Source organism: Fopius arisanus, unplaced genomic scaffold (assembly GCF_000806365.1).
Source record: "Fopius arisanus strain USDA-PBARC FA_bdor unplaced genomic scaffold, ASM80636v1 scaffold00297, whole genome shotgun sequence".
Lineage (NCBI taxonomy): Eukaryota > Metazoa > Arthropoda > Insecta > Hymenoptera > Braconidae > Fopius > Fopius arisanus.
In genome coordinates, this window is record NW_011888036.1 from 43,297 (window position 1) to 61,333 (window position 18,037).

Genomic DNA, 18,037 nt, shown 5'->3' on the forward strand with positions numbered 1-18,037 from the left:
GTCTAGATCCGCTACATAGCTGATGCTAGGGAAGGCGGTTCCCCAGCAATTTAGCCTTGTTGTAGCCAGTGCAGGGCAGCTACAAAGTATGTGCACGCTGTCCTCGTCTGCCTCAAGGCATAGTCTGCAGCGGGCATCGCTTTCGATACCCATGTTTTTGCAGTGTGTCTTAAACCTACCATGTCCAGTGAGGAGCCTGATTGTGGTGCTCAGTTCCTCTTTTTTCATGTTGAGTAGTTTTCCTGCCCTTTCCTTGTTTAGGGTTGGCAGGAGGGCTTTAGATTTTCTGCAGGTTCTGATCTGCTCCCATCACCCTTGGTGTTCCTTCTGGAGTTTGTTTTTGATTCGAGACATTCCGGCCGCGAAAGGGACTCCCACTGTCACGACCTGGTCATCATTTGACGCCCCATGCCTTGCCAGTTGGTCCGCTATCTCGTTTCCTTTTATCCCTTTGTGGCCTGGGACCCATGCCAAAGTTATTTTATTGGTTGCCCCTAGTGCTTCTATAGCTGCCATCGTCTCCCAGACCAGCCCCGATTCGGTGCTTGGTCTCTTTAGGGCTTTGATGGCAGCTTTGCTGTCCGACCAGACATATATATGTTTTCTTGAGGTCGGTTCTGATAGGAGAAACTCTATGCAGTTTTTAATTGCAAGGATTTCTCCTTGAAAAACAGTGGCCAGGGGTCCAATGGACGAGCTGTCTCTGTGGTTTTCTTTTGGCCCATATATCCCTGCACCGTATTGGTGTCCACGGCCCGAGCCATCCGTGTACCCACTTAGTGGCATAGTGAATGAAAAAATTTTCCGGCGCCCTCGAAAGCCCCACTGTCCAATGTTTCCCTGGTTTCCAGCGATTGCCGTAGTTACCGACAAGGCATCGCTTGAGATCAAGGTTCGGGTCTTGACCGCGAAGTAGGAGGGCGTAAAATCGCTAATCAAGAAAAAATTCCCTCCATCCGGGCCTTAATGCGTAACTGATTTTCGGAGGTCAGTGTCGCGTGACGCTGACCCCCCTAATCACGTCTACCAATCGATCGGGTGTCGATTGGTGGATCCCTTTACCTTATTCTGGGTCAAGCCCTTCGCGGGAAAATTAATTCAAATTTGAATTAATTCTCCATCACTAAACTTAATTTCGCGATATTCATCTACCCCGTACGACCTTCCACCCGTAATCAGTGGCAATCCGTCGGGGTTGTTAATATTTTTACCCCGTACGGCCTTCCACCCGTACCAATCAATACCTTAAACCCTTTTTCCTGGAGCGCCGGCGTTTGTTTTTTTTTGTTTTCGCCGGACCTAAGCCGATCCTGAGACTTACCCTAACCTTAACCCTAAATTTTCTAAGCCACCCCGAAGGGGGATAATCCTAACCTTCACTAACCTCAGCCTATTTAACTCATTCCTAACCCACCCCGAAGGGGAGAAATCCTATTTTTCCTAAACCTAACCCGTAATTTATTTGCCTCGCTCTCTCTCTATTTCTTAATTTTATTGGGGACGAGCGCCACCGCGGCCGCTTGCGTGTTGTGTCTTATCAAATCATAATACATACAAATTTTCAAAAATTTATTTATTATTCCCGTTCCTATGAAATATAAACTTTCTGACACAGTGTAGCAACAAATTGTTGGGTGCTGATAAGAGGTTACTTAAAATCACTTTTAAATGTAATTGCAAAATAATCCAAGGGTTTTTATTATTGTATGCCAGACACGATATTATTATCATGTCAGCCAAGAATTGAAAAAAAAAATTTGTCACATTCATTTGAATCATCATTTTCAGCAGTGATCAACACCGCGGCCACTTGCGGCCGCGGTGGCGCTAGTCATTGAAGCTCAGGTATACTCTGCTTGTTATACGCAGGCGCATATGATATTGGTTATGCGCATGCCCATATGAAAAATTCCCATGATGGATATATCGAGAATAGTTACAATCGATTATCTCCATGAAATCCGCCATGTTCGATTAATGGCCCATCTCTCTTTTTATATAGGATTATATAGGATATAGGATTCTAACAGGCATGCCCAATGCTCCTTACAACTTCCTCTTCGCAACCATTTGAGTAGAGAATCGTTCCCACAAGGAGTCTGGATAATAAAATATACAAACTTTTCTAGATTGTTGCGTTCCATGACTGTGGTTTGATTAAAATATAGTCTATCGATATGTGTTGTTTTCACGATTCTTGTGAAAGCTCTCTTTTCACCATTTGTAATCATCTTCACATTAAGATCTTTCTTGAATAATACTTCAAGAAGTCCCGGAGTTTGATGCTATTTTCATCATCATGAATTATAATTTTTCCATTTTCAAATTTGACGGGTGTTATTCTAATCGCCCAATTGGTTATAGCGATTAATTATCGAGAAATCTGTTAACGATGCGAACGCTGCTAAATGTTATCTTGAAGAAATAATTGCAAGGGGTCATGACCTCTATTTGAAGCCCTACAAAATAGGACTTTACTTGAAACCAAACAACTGATGAAGCTACCATACCGAGCTGTCATTAATGCTGCTATGATAAATTTTTTCAAACTCTCGAAAATTGCTCTTTTACGAGAAGTTTATATGAGGAACGAACTTGCTATAAATTACTCTCATAAAAACGAATGAGCTATGATTAATTTAGCTGATAAGGAGGGTCCCGGTACTTACTCAGTGGTATATAAACAACGACAAAATGAAATGAATTATTTCGATAATTTTGGGAATTTACAACCACCGAATGAATTGACGGATTATTTCCGTGCTCGTAGAATTGTCAAATACAATCATCGGAAGCATCAAGAATATACCATAATTACATGTGGTCATCTATGTCTAAAATTTGGAAAAAGTTCTACAAAAAAGTGGTGTTTCATTCTACTTGAAACCAAATAATAATACCCTGCGTAGTGAAATCAAAAATAATCATCCCATCAATGTTGAACCCAGCGCTTCGATTGGTAGATTGTAAGGATTTAATAATAAGATTTTATCAGCTGATAAAATTCATGTTTCTGATTTGCCAGTTAGTAGTCTTAAAGTTAATTCCATGTGTGGAGTGTAACATCACTTAAGGTGCATATGTTAATGGTAGGATAGTTCATATGATCCATGAATTCTTTCCGGCCTTACCTGCAGGATATAAGATCGTTGAAGTCCCAATGAATATCATTTATATTCCGATCTCGACTCACGGAATAGATCATTTTGTACTGAAATTAGTGAGTGAAGACGGTGAATTTTTGAACTTTCACGGAGAAATAATAACAATGGGACTGCATATTAAGCGTGCCTAATGGGTATTATATCCCAAACAAAGATCGGCAAGAATTGTAAGAGGGAGTTATCAATCCCAAAAAGACTAGCAGACGTCAAAGACGCCTGTCAAGCATTAACAGGTGCGAGTATCCAGTTTCTCAGAAGTGGAAATTAGAAACCCCGCCCGTGAATTTGATTCTAACGACTATCATATCACGGAAGACATTTTAAAGATTTAAAAATCTATCATCATCGATGAGTTTTCTTCTCATCATGAGATGCATGCCCACCAACATTTTGCTCCATTAACTTATGAAAATAGTGATGAAATTTCGATAACTGTGCAACATCAAGATTTTTGTTTATTCGCTAATAAAAGTTATCCACATGAATATGGGGGATTGAATGAAGATGGTGGAATAACACCACCGCAAAGAACGACACTTATCAGCAATGCCATTTGCCATTTGTTTAAGGAAATTCGCTATGAACTCAGCGGAGCGAAGAATTGATTGACTGAAAAATGTGGGAACGAAATTGTGAAATTCAGAACCAAAAAACTCAATAAAAGATCACAAATTCTCAAAATCTCTGTTAACCAATCGTAGCACGGATATCAGCTTCTCGCGGGAATTACACTCCGTATTCGGGGGTTTGTGTTCACAACACAAATTTCTGAAGTTCCCATGAAATCGATTGATGAACTTATCAAATGGTGGAAATTCTCTACCAAACGCGGCGTACATCAAGATTTTAGTGACAAGATCGCTTTTAGTGAGGCAGTATGGTGGAACTGCATGCAGCCATTGAGTTTCAGCAGTAGTTACTACTTCTGATCCCTTCTCTTCCACGATGGCCTTCTATAGCCTTATTACATATTACATATGGCCACTACGGAGTCAGTAGAACTGTACCATGAGATAAAACTTACAATTAAGAAATACGAATTTTATCTTTTTCAGTTCGCCGTGGAGTTAATTTCATGTTTATGATCATCTTTTGTTTTTTCTCTATAGCACCTACGATTGGGGGTTTTCCCAAATGTTCAGTATAAAGACTATGTAGCTTGTACTACGTGACATTGAATGGTGCAATTCTATTGATATTTGAGTAAGATAAATGATCAGTGATAATCACTAGAGGAAATTCATTCAGTAAAAATGTAATTCTCAATAATTCCGTTCATATTCATTAGCATTTGAGCATACAATTATTCATTTTTATAAACCACCCAGTTTTAATCAACGATGCTGGTGAACCATCCCCCATATTTCCCACTTTATTTGATGATTGATCATGTTGATAACATCATCGATGCTTCTGAAATTAAATAATTTTTCCCAGGTTTCCCTTAAACCATTCCATAGATAATCAAAATTTGACCAATGCAAATTTCAGCAGGAAAGTTTTTCTGCAACCTCGTATTGTTCAGTTGGTGAGACAGGATAAGTTCACTGCTTCTATTTAATTTGATGCATGAATGCAATTTTAGAGTGAAATAATGTTTGTATGATTGTGTTAACTTTTGACAATTTTTCATGAGCGTTTTTATACTTCCAAGCATTTTAGAATATCCTAGAATATTCTACAATGATTTTCTCCACAATTATTATCTGATCGTGGATTCGTATTTCAAACAGGTTTCAACATGAGTTATGAAGACTCTCCACTCGTGGACTAATGCGTGATATTCAACCACGTTATATACCTTGGCGAGTAAGGTGCCCCGCATTTACAGGGCACTTACGGGGCAGTTACGGGGCAGACATGGGGCAGCCATTTACGGGTTCAAAAGGCATAAAAGTTATTAAAAAACAAGGTAGGCGTGTATAAATTAATGAAATCGTGATATTTGCAATGTTAATTGCATGGAAAATGATAAATAAATGATGATAATCATTAGTGTATGGGAGAACCGAATCAGTCGGAAGGGAAATTGCCGGGAGATGGCGATCGTATCTGTCGTCCGTTGGGGTCGGTCAAGTCGGCGGCAGTGGTGGCAGAATTCGAACTGCTGCGCAATTTGCATTAAAATAACACTAAAAAAATTGGAATAAAAGTGCTCCACTTACTTTTTGTTATATATAATTAATTGGAGGGGATGCAGAAGTATTTCCACTCTCACACCCCCATTTCAAAATGACCGAGAAGGTTTTCAAAAAATGTCGGTATACATATGTTTCTATCGATTTAGGGGGGAATTCGAATCGATCTATCCCCATAAAATTCAACCCCATTTTCACCCCTCACTACCGCTCATTCAAAATGATCGACACGGTCATCGAAAAATGTCAAGATATAAATGTATAAATCGATTTAGGGGGAAATTCGAATCGAACTATCCCTATAAAATTCAACCCCATTTTCACCCTTCACTACCCCTCATTCAAAATGACCAACACGTTAATCGAAAAATGTCAAAAGACAAATGTATAAAACGATGAAGGGAGGAATTCGAATCGCTCGGAGCATAGCAGCTATCCATCTAATGATGGGCTCCGTTGACCTGCCGACCTGGTAAGCGTGCTGAGAGAGGCTGATCGGATTGGTCCTCAGAGCTCCCATTTTGATGTGCCTGTCAACGAGCCTCTCCAATGTTTTTAGGAGAAAAGAGCTCAGACTGATAGCCCTGAAGGATTTGGCGTTGTCGTAGCTGCACTTACCCGGTTTGGGGATAAAGACAACCCTGACCTCCCGCCATTTATAGGGCACGTGCCCAAGAGCAAGACTTGCTCTTAGTATTGGCAGCAGCCTGTGCAGGAGCTGCGGACCCCCCCTTTCCAGGAGCCCCGGATATATTCCATCGGGGCCCGGGCTCTTATACATGTCGAAGGAGTCCACAGCCCACTTCAGGCCCTCCATCGTGATTATTTCCGAGGCTAGGGGCCAGTATGGGCCATTCCTCCCTGTTTGCTCCAGAAGCGTCCCCGTGCGCGAGTCCCCCCTCTGTAAGTTAGAGTCCGGGAAGTGCACTTGGATCAGATGTTCCAGGATGTCGCTGGGCTGTGTGATGATCTCCCCGTTAGAGAGTATGATCTCCCCTAGCCCTTGCGTTGGTCCCCCTGAAAGGGAGCGCATCCTTTGGGAGCGCATCCTTCTCCATTACCGTGAGAGAGGCCCCTTCCCAGGGCGCTAGTTTGGGCACCGCGCCCTTCAGCCAGTCTTTCGACCGGCCGTCGGTACACGTCACCCAAAGCACACCCTGGTCGTAGCGGTGGCCCTCAAAACCCGGGGGATGCCCTTCGACATCACCCCGAAGATGAGTTCCTCCAGCTTCTCCTGGACGAGGTTGGCCTGTGCCTCAGTCAGGGACGGCTCAGGGTAGCCGCTTGGTATGATTGCTACCTTGCCGCCACCGCTTGCCGCCATCCCGAACGAGGTGGCTCCGAGGCCAGCCCTCACCCTTTGCTTCTTTCGGGTCGCAGCGTCTTCCGGCAGAGTGGTTCCATCAGATCTGGGTCTTTTGGACCCATTTCCCCGTTCCTCTCCACCTCTGGCTGTTCCCGAGTTGGTTGGAGAGCACTGTTCCCGCAAGTCCCCTGTTGCCATTCTGGTCTTGCGGGCCCTGCGCTTCTCCGCACCTGTGCGACCCTTTCGCTTTTTTAGGTCCGTGGGTCCGCCTTTGGCGACTTCCTCCGTGAGAGGAGTCACCTTCAGCGTCTCCACTTCCATTTCCGAAGTCTTCTGTGCCCCCGTTGGAGCATCAGAGACTGTAACGGCCTGGGCAATCTGTAAGGTCTCAGACGTTCCCTCTGTGAGGGCACCGTCCTTGACGTTGGTAAAATTTCTATTAATAGGGGGGCCCATGTGGTTCCCACGAGTATCCTCGGAACTAAAGGTCAGCCCCAGCAGAGCCGGTATACTGGGGTAAGGCCTAAATACGGTGGAATGCGGCCTGGTGCCCCAATCGTCTCGTTAACAACACTGTAACCCCAGTGCCATTCAGCCTTCGGCACGAATCACTTCCACCTTGGCTTGGGGAGTTTGTCTGCGGCGCGGCCTTCGGTTCCTTCCAGATTTTTAGGCCCTTCAGTTCCCTTATAGCTCACACTAACCGCCAATTCGGCAGGGCCGGCGAGGGCCAGTCCCATACCTCTATGTTTCCAGCTCTTAACCTGCCCCACTTCTCCGTCGGCCGTTCCTCTATCCGCCACCTGTGGACGCACCCGATTGGCGTTCAACCTTATCTCTCTCGTCTCGTTTATAGAGCACGTTGAAGGACGTTCGGGATTATCATCATTTATTTATCATTTTCCATGCAATTAACATTGCAAGTATCACCATTTCATAAATTTATACACGCCTACCTTGTTTTTTAATAACTTTTATGCCTTTTGAACCCGTAAATAGCTGCCCTATGCCTGCCCCGTAACTGCCCCGTAACTGCCCTGTAAATGCGGGGCACCTTACTCGCCAGGGACAAAACTGCGTATATTAGAAAAAAAGACTCAGTATTATGCAGGGTGTCCCAGAAGTACACGCCGATCTAAAACCGGCATAGGGGATGATTCTGAACCGAAAAGACTTTTTCCAATTCGATCAGAAGCACCCCTCTGATATTGGTGTGCAAGGGACAGCCAATGACGCTACAGCGAAAAAGGAATGACTCTGATTTTTGGGATTATTACTTGCGGAGAAAAAATATTCTTTTACAAATATCTTGTAAACGAATGAGTTTACAGGATTTTGTTATTGTTTTTTTTTATGTCGAGAATCGAATTGCCCACAAAAACCGTTTCATTAGAAAATGACGTGAATGCAATAGTTAATTAAATAATTGAAAAAATTATTCAATATTTCAATGGAACTGTTTAATAAGCTATGGGGTTCATGTCATTACACTATGAAACATTTTTGTAGTAAATTCGATTTTCTTCATAAAATGTCATGTGATTAAATTCTGTCAACCCAATTGTTTATGAAATATTTGCAAAAATGTTTTTCTTTTTGCCAATTTTGACGAAAAAAAAAGTTCTAGTCATTCCCAATAAAAATTCATAAATTGGAAAAAATTGCAAATACATAACTTCCATTCGGAACCAAAAACTGATGTAGTGTACTGGTATTGCTTCTGACTTTGTGACTAATTGTCAACTATTATTGACAGCGAACTACTCTACAGCTGAACTCAATTCTGGAGACAAGTTCTCTGATGACTTCTGTAAAGACAATTGTATTTTTTTGCTGCTGCGCTTGTCAGGAGTTTTAGGGGACTACTATGACAGAACATTGGTCTTTTCCGAATCGATCGGTTTAGAGCTGACGTGAACAGCGTGATCCATGAGTTTAACCTCGGCATTTATACATACATTATATTTGTGCTATGTTTGCTATCAACTAAATTTGGTTGTCCCGAACTAGTACATTAGATTACAAAGTCACAAATTCCGTTTGGAACGAATTTGAAGTTTGCTGGTCGAGCTGACGGTGAGGTATAATAGCATCTCTGATCCATTCTAATCGATTTGTGTAAAATACGTCTTTCATGAAACCCTACAGTTTAAACTCGAAGCGTGAGATCAGATGATCATGAAGCCTACAAAATGTGGACACCCGATCCATTTTTTTTTAATAATTTACAAATAATTGAACGAAAACATCTCAAATAATTTAATGCCGTTAGTTAATTGACATAACTTGAGCCTAACTCTGGTTGCTGAATCACCCGGATCGTTTTGATAATTTTTGAGAAAAGACAATCTGGTTGCTTATACTTTTCTGGGAATATACCGGCAAATACTCAACAGTATTTCTTTTTGTTTTTAAAATATTCCTCGCGATAACTCCCGCTATTTCAAACAATTAAAACATATGTACCCTTCGGACGAAATTTTTGAAGCATTGGTGTCTTAAAATTCTTAATAATAAGTCGTTTGTGTATCTTGTAATGACTCCGACTAAAATTGAATCGAAACTCAATTGAACAGGTAGTTTGAGAGATCTTTGACTTTGTGTGTACATCTTGATTTTTCAAGACCTCAATAAGGACTGGATTTATTTTCTTTTTTTTGTCAAACTATTGTATAAAGTCGACTAACGATGCAGATGGTAGGAAAAGAATATTTAAAACGCAAATAACGTTCAAAGTAATAGTCCTATTTCTTCTACCGCAGAGAACGGCCGGTTGCTTGTTTATATCTCCAATGAATGGAGTTGGAGCACTATTTTTCCGGAATCACATTTTTTGTCTCTTGGTAGTTTACAAGTTGCCGTTCTCCATAAGATCTGGCAGTTGATTTCAAGTAATTTTATCTGTTGATACTGTCATTGAAGAAATATTCTCGCCTCATTTGTCTAGCAACCACATCGTATTGCCGACTTGCTTTTCAATAATGGTAATGGTCGATATGTTAAATTCAGTGCAGATTCACCGTTGATCCAGTATTCTGTTTCATAATGCTAAGGTATAACTCATACAAGATTCGTCCGATTTACAGCTCTTATTAAACAGCCAAAAAAAGAACTGATAGCTCCTTGAAGAGAAACAAACTTTCCTTTCATTTTGCATATTCATCTACTTCACATTGACATTTACATTAGCTTCTCATATGTGAGGAATTGATATCCTGGGGGTGATCACGTCAATTTAAGTCAATGCTGGTGCGGATGGAATATCTAGAAAAATATTCACTGTCATTCTTTCTCACTTATCAGAAATTGTTGTTGTCATCATAAACGGGTCAGTCCGAGATTGCATTTTGTCGGTGTATAGAAAAAAGTTACTATCATTGCTGTATGCAAAGTCAGCTATGACGCTCTCTGATTCCTTGTGACTAATGGTCAATCGAATTTCTGTCGTTCCTAGTGAAAATTTGCGAGGGGGGTGCTGACAGTGAATTGTTCTCCTACTTACAGGAATACAGCCGGCGCATCTTCTTTCAGTATAGTTTTGCTCATTTTTCCCGATATTTTTCACTGCGTGGCAGTACTTCACGGGATTGGGATGGTATTGAAACTTGAGCTTCACCCCTTAATGAAGGGTCTGATTCGTTATATCCGTGGACTTGCTCATGATATACCGATTTCGGGGATCAGGTCGGATTTCGGTTTTATTATCTGTGCGGTTTCGACTGTGTGAAACTGTTTAAGAGCATTAGCAAGCAGATAAAATACAATTAAAAATTCTGAGATGAAATTACTTTATTTTCAGAATCTCGTGATTATATCTGTTCATTTACATCATTGTATGCATAATACTATGTACTAATTGTGCCCATTATGTTATCAACAGGTTCAAAAGATGTTCAACCACTATAATTGGCTGAAAGTGCCTAAAATCTATTGGACGCTGTCGACTCCTAGAGTCCTAACTATGGAGTTTATCGAAGGAGGACAAGTGAACGATCTCAATTACATTCAACAAAATAATATCAACCCATACGAGATTACTTCAAAGTTAGGAAAACTGTACAGTCATATGATCTTTGTAACTGGTTTTGTTCACTCCGATCCCCATCCCGGAAACGTGCTGGTGCAAAAGAATGGAAAGAATGAAACAGAAATCGTTCTCCTCGATCATGGTCTCTATGCCGAGCTGTCTGATGAGTTTAGGTGGGAATATTCAAAGTTATGGATGTCAATCCTCAATAAGGATAAAGAAGGGATGAAAAGATACTGCACCGACTTAGGAGTTGACGATCTTTATGGGCTGTTAGCATGCATGGTTTCTGGAAGAACGTGGGACACTATCATGGCTGGGGTGGAGAGAACAAAATACACTAGAGGTGAAAAAGAAATGTTCCAAAAGGAGGTGCCCAATCTGTTACCACAGATTAGTGAAGTGTTGGAGAGGGTCAATCGACAGATGTTGCTAATTCTCAAGACTAATGATTTAATAAGAAGTATTGAGCACACACTCGGGACATCAAAGAGGATGTCTGCATTCATGGAGATGTCCAAGTGTTGTGTTCATGCTGTTTATGATGAAAAGATGCGAAATATAGAGAGGACAAGAGATAGACTTGCAATTTTGTTAGAAAAGAAATGGAGTCTATGGAAATTGTTCATGTATTATACGTGGCTGGGAGTTGTTAATTTTGATTTGAAGAAAAGTGTTGAATCCTTGTTGAATAAAAACATCTATTTATTTTAGAAAAATTCAATCAACAGATTTTAGTACAACTAAATAGTTTTTGTTTAATGGAGCGATGATATTTTCAAGCAGCATGTGTGTGTGTAATGGGAAACCTAACGCATTAAGAATGCTGGAATGGTCCCTTCAAGAATTTCGCTGAAAAATTTACTTTGTTTCTTATGTCAGTTTTTATTGCATAAGTATCATAATAAGGACTTCGTCGCAAATCATTCCATTTTTTAGATCATTGTCGATGTTTGTAAGAGATTGCTAATCACTGAAGGGGTAATTAGTTCATTCTCAATTATTTTTCATTCCATCAATGGTTACACTAAGCAAAGAATGCATTCCCTATTGCAAAATAGTCAAGTAATATTCAATTGCAATTTTCATGAGTTCGTAGTTTCATTATCTATGATGATTTCTTAGGAATGATCGTAAGACATATAATCGAGGTATGATTTAATTAATTTTACATCTCTTAGAGTGCAATCGGCTAGATTAAATAAGGTAGAAAATTATAAAGACTAGATTAAATAACACAGAACTCTCGGGAGTTGAATACTTACAATGACGAGAAATGGATCGTTTACGTATTTAATATTTTGGCGTCGGAAAGAAAGATTTGAACCACATAAAATGAATCTAGTAAAATACTATGTATATCCCATCTACCTATTTAATATGTAAAATACTTGATGTAAAATACGTGATATAGTTTATTACGAATAAAATACCAGGTATTTTACATCTAAAACGACAACCTGTTCAATATAGTGAAAATTGTTTATACATGAATTAGGTTTTTTAATTAGTTAAATGCTAGGTATTTTATTTTTATGATTTGGTAACACGTTGGCAGTCTGCACAGTCTCGTGATATTTGATGACTGCCGTATGATTTGTCGCTACTTCTGGGGTCTTGGGAGGCGGTTATCCTTTCAACCAGGGCATTTTTTAGCGCTTCGAATGAGTCTGGGCTGGTGCATGTGAGGTAATGTCCTGTACCTCAGATGTGACAGCGGCATTTAGGTGGACGGCAGCCATACGAAATTTGTCGAGTTCATCGGCGATGACAAGGAGTTGAACTTGCTCTTCCAATTGAACAAACCCGAGTTCGGCACACTTAGCGGAAAATCGAGCCGGGCAAATTATAAGACGCCTCAACGCCTGAATCGACTCGGCGTTGACATCCATTAATCATGAAAATTATTGCTCATGATAATTATTACGGTGCAGCATAAAGTCTTTAGATACTTAGCAATCCATAAAGTGCACGTCGCTGTTGAGCCCTATACTGAATAATCCAACCCTTCTTGAACGATCCATGAAAAATCATGCGACCGAGAACAAAATCAAATCAACTCAATTATTTAACAACAACGACACAAATTTTTCAATCGCGCTGGTTAAGACATTAATACCATAATATAATCCATCACGTGGAAGATGGCGATCTCATAGCGATCTCACTACTTACCGGTTCTGTGAAGAAATATACCACAGAAAAAAGAGGCTAATGGTACTCTTCCTATGGTCTATTCAATTTGGATGAGATTTAACACATTTTGGAGGTGTGGGCTATGTTTTCCTTCTGTATTTCTTCTGCCTACCATGGGTTTGATGAGAGGTCATGGGGTTTAAAAAAATATAACGCTCGATTTTAATATATAAATCGAATTGAATTTATTCACGACAAACGTGAGTTGTATTTATACCTTGAGAGCTGGATTGTGAAGGTGTCCAAATCGATGTTCTGCGATGAAAATCGCTTCTTAAGCTGAAAACTGCATGAAAACAATGAATTAGCCCAGAGATGAATAAATTGCGACCTTGGCTCGAAATATGAATTTAAATAATTCCACCAAGGCCAGAATAATGAAGGCGATTGTATATTATTAGATTAATTAACAGTGAGAGCCTGAAATGGAGGAAAAGAGGGAAAGCGAAATAATTACGTCAGAATGATTAGCAACTAGAGAAAATCAAATATAGTATTACTGGTGATTTTCAATCGCATAAGAAGTTTTTACAAAAATATCACTTGTCTTTTATTAATCATCTATTGGAAAGGGTAAGACTAGCCGACTTCCTCCACCGGGATAAAAAATAAACGGGGATGAATACTGTGAAACGCGGATGAAATCTGATACTGATAGAAAGAAACGGGGGGGGGGGGGGGGGTAGAAGTTACTGGGTCAACTTTAAATGGAAAAAAATGGAAAGAAACTGGGGTTGTATGCAGGAATTATGCTGGGGAAACCCCAAAAGGAAACACCGCTGACCAAGATGGCCTGTTAGAAAAATTATTAACAAATGAGGCTTACCGTTGACAGGATTTCGTCGGGCAGGGGATTTGCGTTGGAGCAGGAGTATAATGGTACTCACCACAGGTGATGGCGACGAACAGCTTCTTCTCGTTCTCGTCTGATCTTTTTTCTGGCTCTCCTTCTTCTTTCCTTCCAAGATTTCCACACAATATTGCTCCAAAAATCTTCCTCCAAAATCACTCTTCTATACAATACTTCAGTTTTTGGGGTAGCTGATACAGGAGTGATGGCCGTCGCTTAACCGCTCGTCTTCCCCGATTTTCGGGAATAATCAGGGGCTAATCGGAGGCAATTACTTCTCTTTGTTATGTGGTTCAGAGGGATCGTGGCGAAGCATGTTCTGTTCTTCTTTTTCTTTCAAGGGGAGAGGGCAAGGGGGAAAGAGGCGGAGGAAATACTAGGGGAAAGGTTACCCAATGGTGGTGAAAAATTACCCTAGCCATATCTAATGCAGTTGCACCCGTCGATCATGTCGCCAGAAAACTTCATCAATGCAGCAACGGAAGTTATCAGACACAACGGAAGCGTGCAGTTTCCAGCTCTGCTGGAAATCCCATATATTTCAGAATTATTAAAACTCGCGGATCTGACGGCGTACTTCCATAAGGAAAAGGTCTTCGTCAGGTGAACGTTGCGTTGATTAGGGTGTATCGGAGAGTTTCAGAAAATTTGTGAGGTGAGGTTGTATAATGTGTAATACGCGGAGATTATACGGCACAACGAATTGTTAATTGATTAAAACTCGTGGTCAATCTCAATGCGGTTACACTTATTTACACGTCCATTAATTGGTTGATTTATGTTGATATACGGTATGGTTGAGTTTAGAGTTGATGTACAATTAGTTGATGTACGCGGTGATTTTACGGGGTGAGTTGCGATAATTTCACGGTGAGCGTCGATAACAGTCTTGTCGCGTCGAGTGTCGATGATGAAGTCGTGTCGAGTGGAGTGAATTTTCGAAGATGAGTGGAGATTTCGGCTGGTGACCGTTGACCAATAGGTCCCGATCATTGCCGGAGTTTTCCGATAATTGTTTCGTCGTGAAACCGCCCGAGTTTAGCTTAATTCTAAACGTCGTTATAACGTTATAACACTTCCGTTGCTGGAATTGACAAAATATATGGTTTAAGACCTAACTCTGCCAATAAAGTTAAGCATCATCCCCACTCCATTCATGGCCTGCATAATGCCCAGTCATCCCTACAGCGCCGTCTCGGAGCAAGCAAATACGTATTGTAAATGAGACAGTGAAAACGTCAGCCACTTAAAAACAGTGACAAGTACGAAGAGGATGAGGTTTGGATAGCCGGAAAAGTTGATTTTTTGAAAGTTAGACTTTAAGAAATTTCATGTTTCAGGTTTTTGCTTTGTGTTACGGTAATTGAATGTAGCCTAAAAATTACAAATATGGGATTTTTAGATGGTGTCTGTACGCATATATGGACGTATGTATGTGTGTGGGTACGTGTTTTTTACTATTTTTTTGTCTCTCTCTCTTTTTCTGCACCAGGGATTGATGGCATACCATGATTTTCTGAAATAGACTTTTGGAAGCTCTATCTATTGACACTGATTAATGTTGAAATATCCATGACGATTCAGAAAAATCCGTAATTTTTCACGGAATTTTTTTTTTTCATTTTTGAAAAATTTCTTTGCAACGGATCAATAGAATCTCATGAATTTTCCTGTGAATAGACCATGCGCTCCCTCCATTGACACCAATTGGAATTGAAATCAGCAGAAAGATTCGGAAATATTCGTATTTTTTCGAAAATTGATTTTCAACGATAACTTGAGGATTTTCCATCAATTCCTCAGAGAGGGAAGTCCATTCAAAAGCGTGTTGCTAATTTCTTGGCAACAACAGCTATACGCAGTTCCTTATAATGGCATTCCCCACTTGTTTCACTTTTGAGACCTGCCTACGGGGGGAGTGATCTTGGTCGCTTCAGCCTCTTGCTTCTCAGTTTGGGCCAGGGCTCAAATGCCATGCCAATAGCCTCGTAACGCATTGTCAAATCAAGCCTTAGAAAAGGATTAAATCAGGCGGAGTCAGGCTCGAGTCACTCAGACTTAGTGAGCTGAGGCTTTCCCAGCACTGTTCTCATAGTCAGCCTTTGGAATTCTTATCAGGACTATATTCATTTTCTCAAAAACGACTATTCATCCACGAATTATTAGTCCCATATTATGTGGAAAAGTTATCGCTCAACTTAACAAATGTGAACATTTGATGTATTTCAAAAAAAATTTCCTAATATTGCTATGTTTTCTGAATTAAAAATCAATATTTTTATTGCAAATTGATGAGAAGTTTAACATTTTCACCCACTAGCACGGTCACCTTAGGGTCTGACCAAGACTCAATCAACGGAAAAGAATCAATTATTGCTGGGAGTTTCGTTAAGTGGATAGAAACTCTCTCCCAAATCTCACTAAATAAGCTCGGGAGCCGGAGCTGAGCAAATGAGACGGGGTTATCGGGGCCTGCTTTATAGCATATTTAAGTTTCATCAAAATCGAAGACGGATCTCTACCAGTAGCATTTTGTGAAACCTGTATATTCCGCGAAAAATATCGAAAGCGAAGTGGTAGAGCTAAAACAGACACGGATGTATTCATTGGAAATCATTTCATATAATTTTTAAACCAAATTAGGTAAGCAAAATTTCAATGAATTACTAAGGCTTACATGAGTACAGAAATATTGGGCTTACCGTCAGTCTCCCGGTGGGTGTATGCGTCCGCCTTCATAGACGCGGTGCGCTCTCACCACACTACATCATACTAAACTAATTCGCCCCGCCATCAACGTGCATTTTTTTCACATCTAAGAGTGGCATTATTTCTCTACTAGTCGCAAGCTTTTTAATATCATACGGATTCTGAAAATGAATGAGAAACAAATTATGGTAAGAGTTGGTGTGGCCTCTCCGTTTGATGAGTGGTGTGTTACATGCTGTGGTTAGAATTCTCGACGACTGTGTAAGGATAAAACAACAAAATGTGAGTATGAAATTGATTTTTATCGATTTCTGGTAGTTCAAAGGAGATTTCAGATAAAGCCCCCAAAAGAAAAAGAATGAAAGAGTATACTTTTATGTTAAAAATGTTCAATCTAACAACAGGGCACCTCCAACCTGCAGGTTTGGATCAATAAGTAGACGAATATTTTACGACTTTCTAACCTCAATCTTTTTCCTTTCATTCTGCTCACTATCGACAGAAAAATTAAGATTTAAAAAAAATTTAAAAAATTACGAAAATGTAATTTAAACTTGAGAAAATTTCCAATGGAAATTTGAATGGCGGAAATTTAGAATAGAAATTCGAAATCGCAAAAATTTGAAATTGAGAAACTTCGAAACTAAAATCTGAACTTTATTCCAAATTGAAACTTCATTTCAGATTGGAAATGATGATAAAAAGACAAACGCAGAAAAAGTAAGACCGAATAAAGGAAAAAAAGATAAATTTTGAAAATTTCAGGACTAAAACTAAGAAGGACAAAGTACGTGCCTCGAGTTATACAAATGTGGCTGTAAAAAATGCTCTCAAGACCATGCAGGACGGAATCTCTTCTGGATTTGCGAGTAAAGAGTTTAATATCGCCTAGTCTACTTTATTCCTAAAGAAGAAGAGCAATTCCGAACCCAGAATTTGTAGACCAGGTCCTGAGAGTTTATTAGAGAAGACCACTGAGAAGAAGCTTGTCGAGTGGGTTTTCTATATGAGCCCTGGCGATTCAAACCCCATGGAGTGTCCATGTTATTGCATGGATGTGCATGGATGTATATGGAGGTGGTTTTGTGCGAATAATAAGGTCAAGAATGATAAAAATATCATAAACAAATGAATTCTAGGGTGAAAGAAAGCCTATTCGTCGCAATTGACATCGATTGACCGGTTATTTTTAATTAAGGCCCGGATGGAGGGAATTTTTTCTCGACAGGCGATTTTACGCCCTCCCAATTCGCGGTCAAGACCCGAACCTTGATCTCAAGCGATGCCTTGTCGGTAACTACGGCAATCGCTGGAAACCAGGGAAACATTGGACAGTGGGGCTTTCGCGGGCGCCGAAAAATTTTTTCATTCGCTATGCCACTAAGTGGCATGAGAGATTCATATCTCAACAGAGCGGAGAAAAGGGCGAGGGGGCGGGGGGGAGATGTATCCAAATGTGGAATCCACATTTTGTGACCATCACTAAACCTCTTTTGACATGAACGATGGGATAAAAAAAAATGTCTCCACAGGGGTAGGTAAATCGACTCAGGGGATGATTCTGAGTCGATCTGTACCCATAAATTTCGACCTTTTTTTTTCACCCTCACTAACCCTCCCTCAAAATGACCAATGGGATAAAAAAAA

The 18,037-nt window shown here is 40.3% G+C and overlaps 1 protein-coding gene across 1 annotated transcript in view; it reads left to right on the forward strand.

The window, feature by feature from the left end:
• Positions 1-11,354, forward strand: part of Adck1 (aarF domain containing kinase 1) — a 21,990-nt gene extending 10,636 nt beyond the window's left edge. Inside the window, exon 2 of the mRNA XM_011315027.1 lies at positions 10,489-11,354. Within this exon, the coding sequence (XP_011313329.1) occupies positions 10,489-11,349 (861 nt within the window). The 3' untranslated portion in view covers positions 11,350-11,354. The remainder of the gene's footprint in view (positions 1-10,488) is intronic.
• Positions 11,355-18,037: the final 6,683 nt, after the last annotated feature.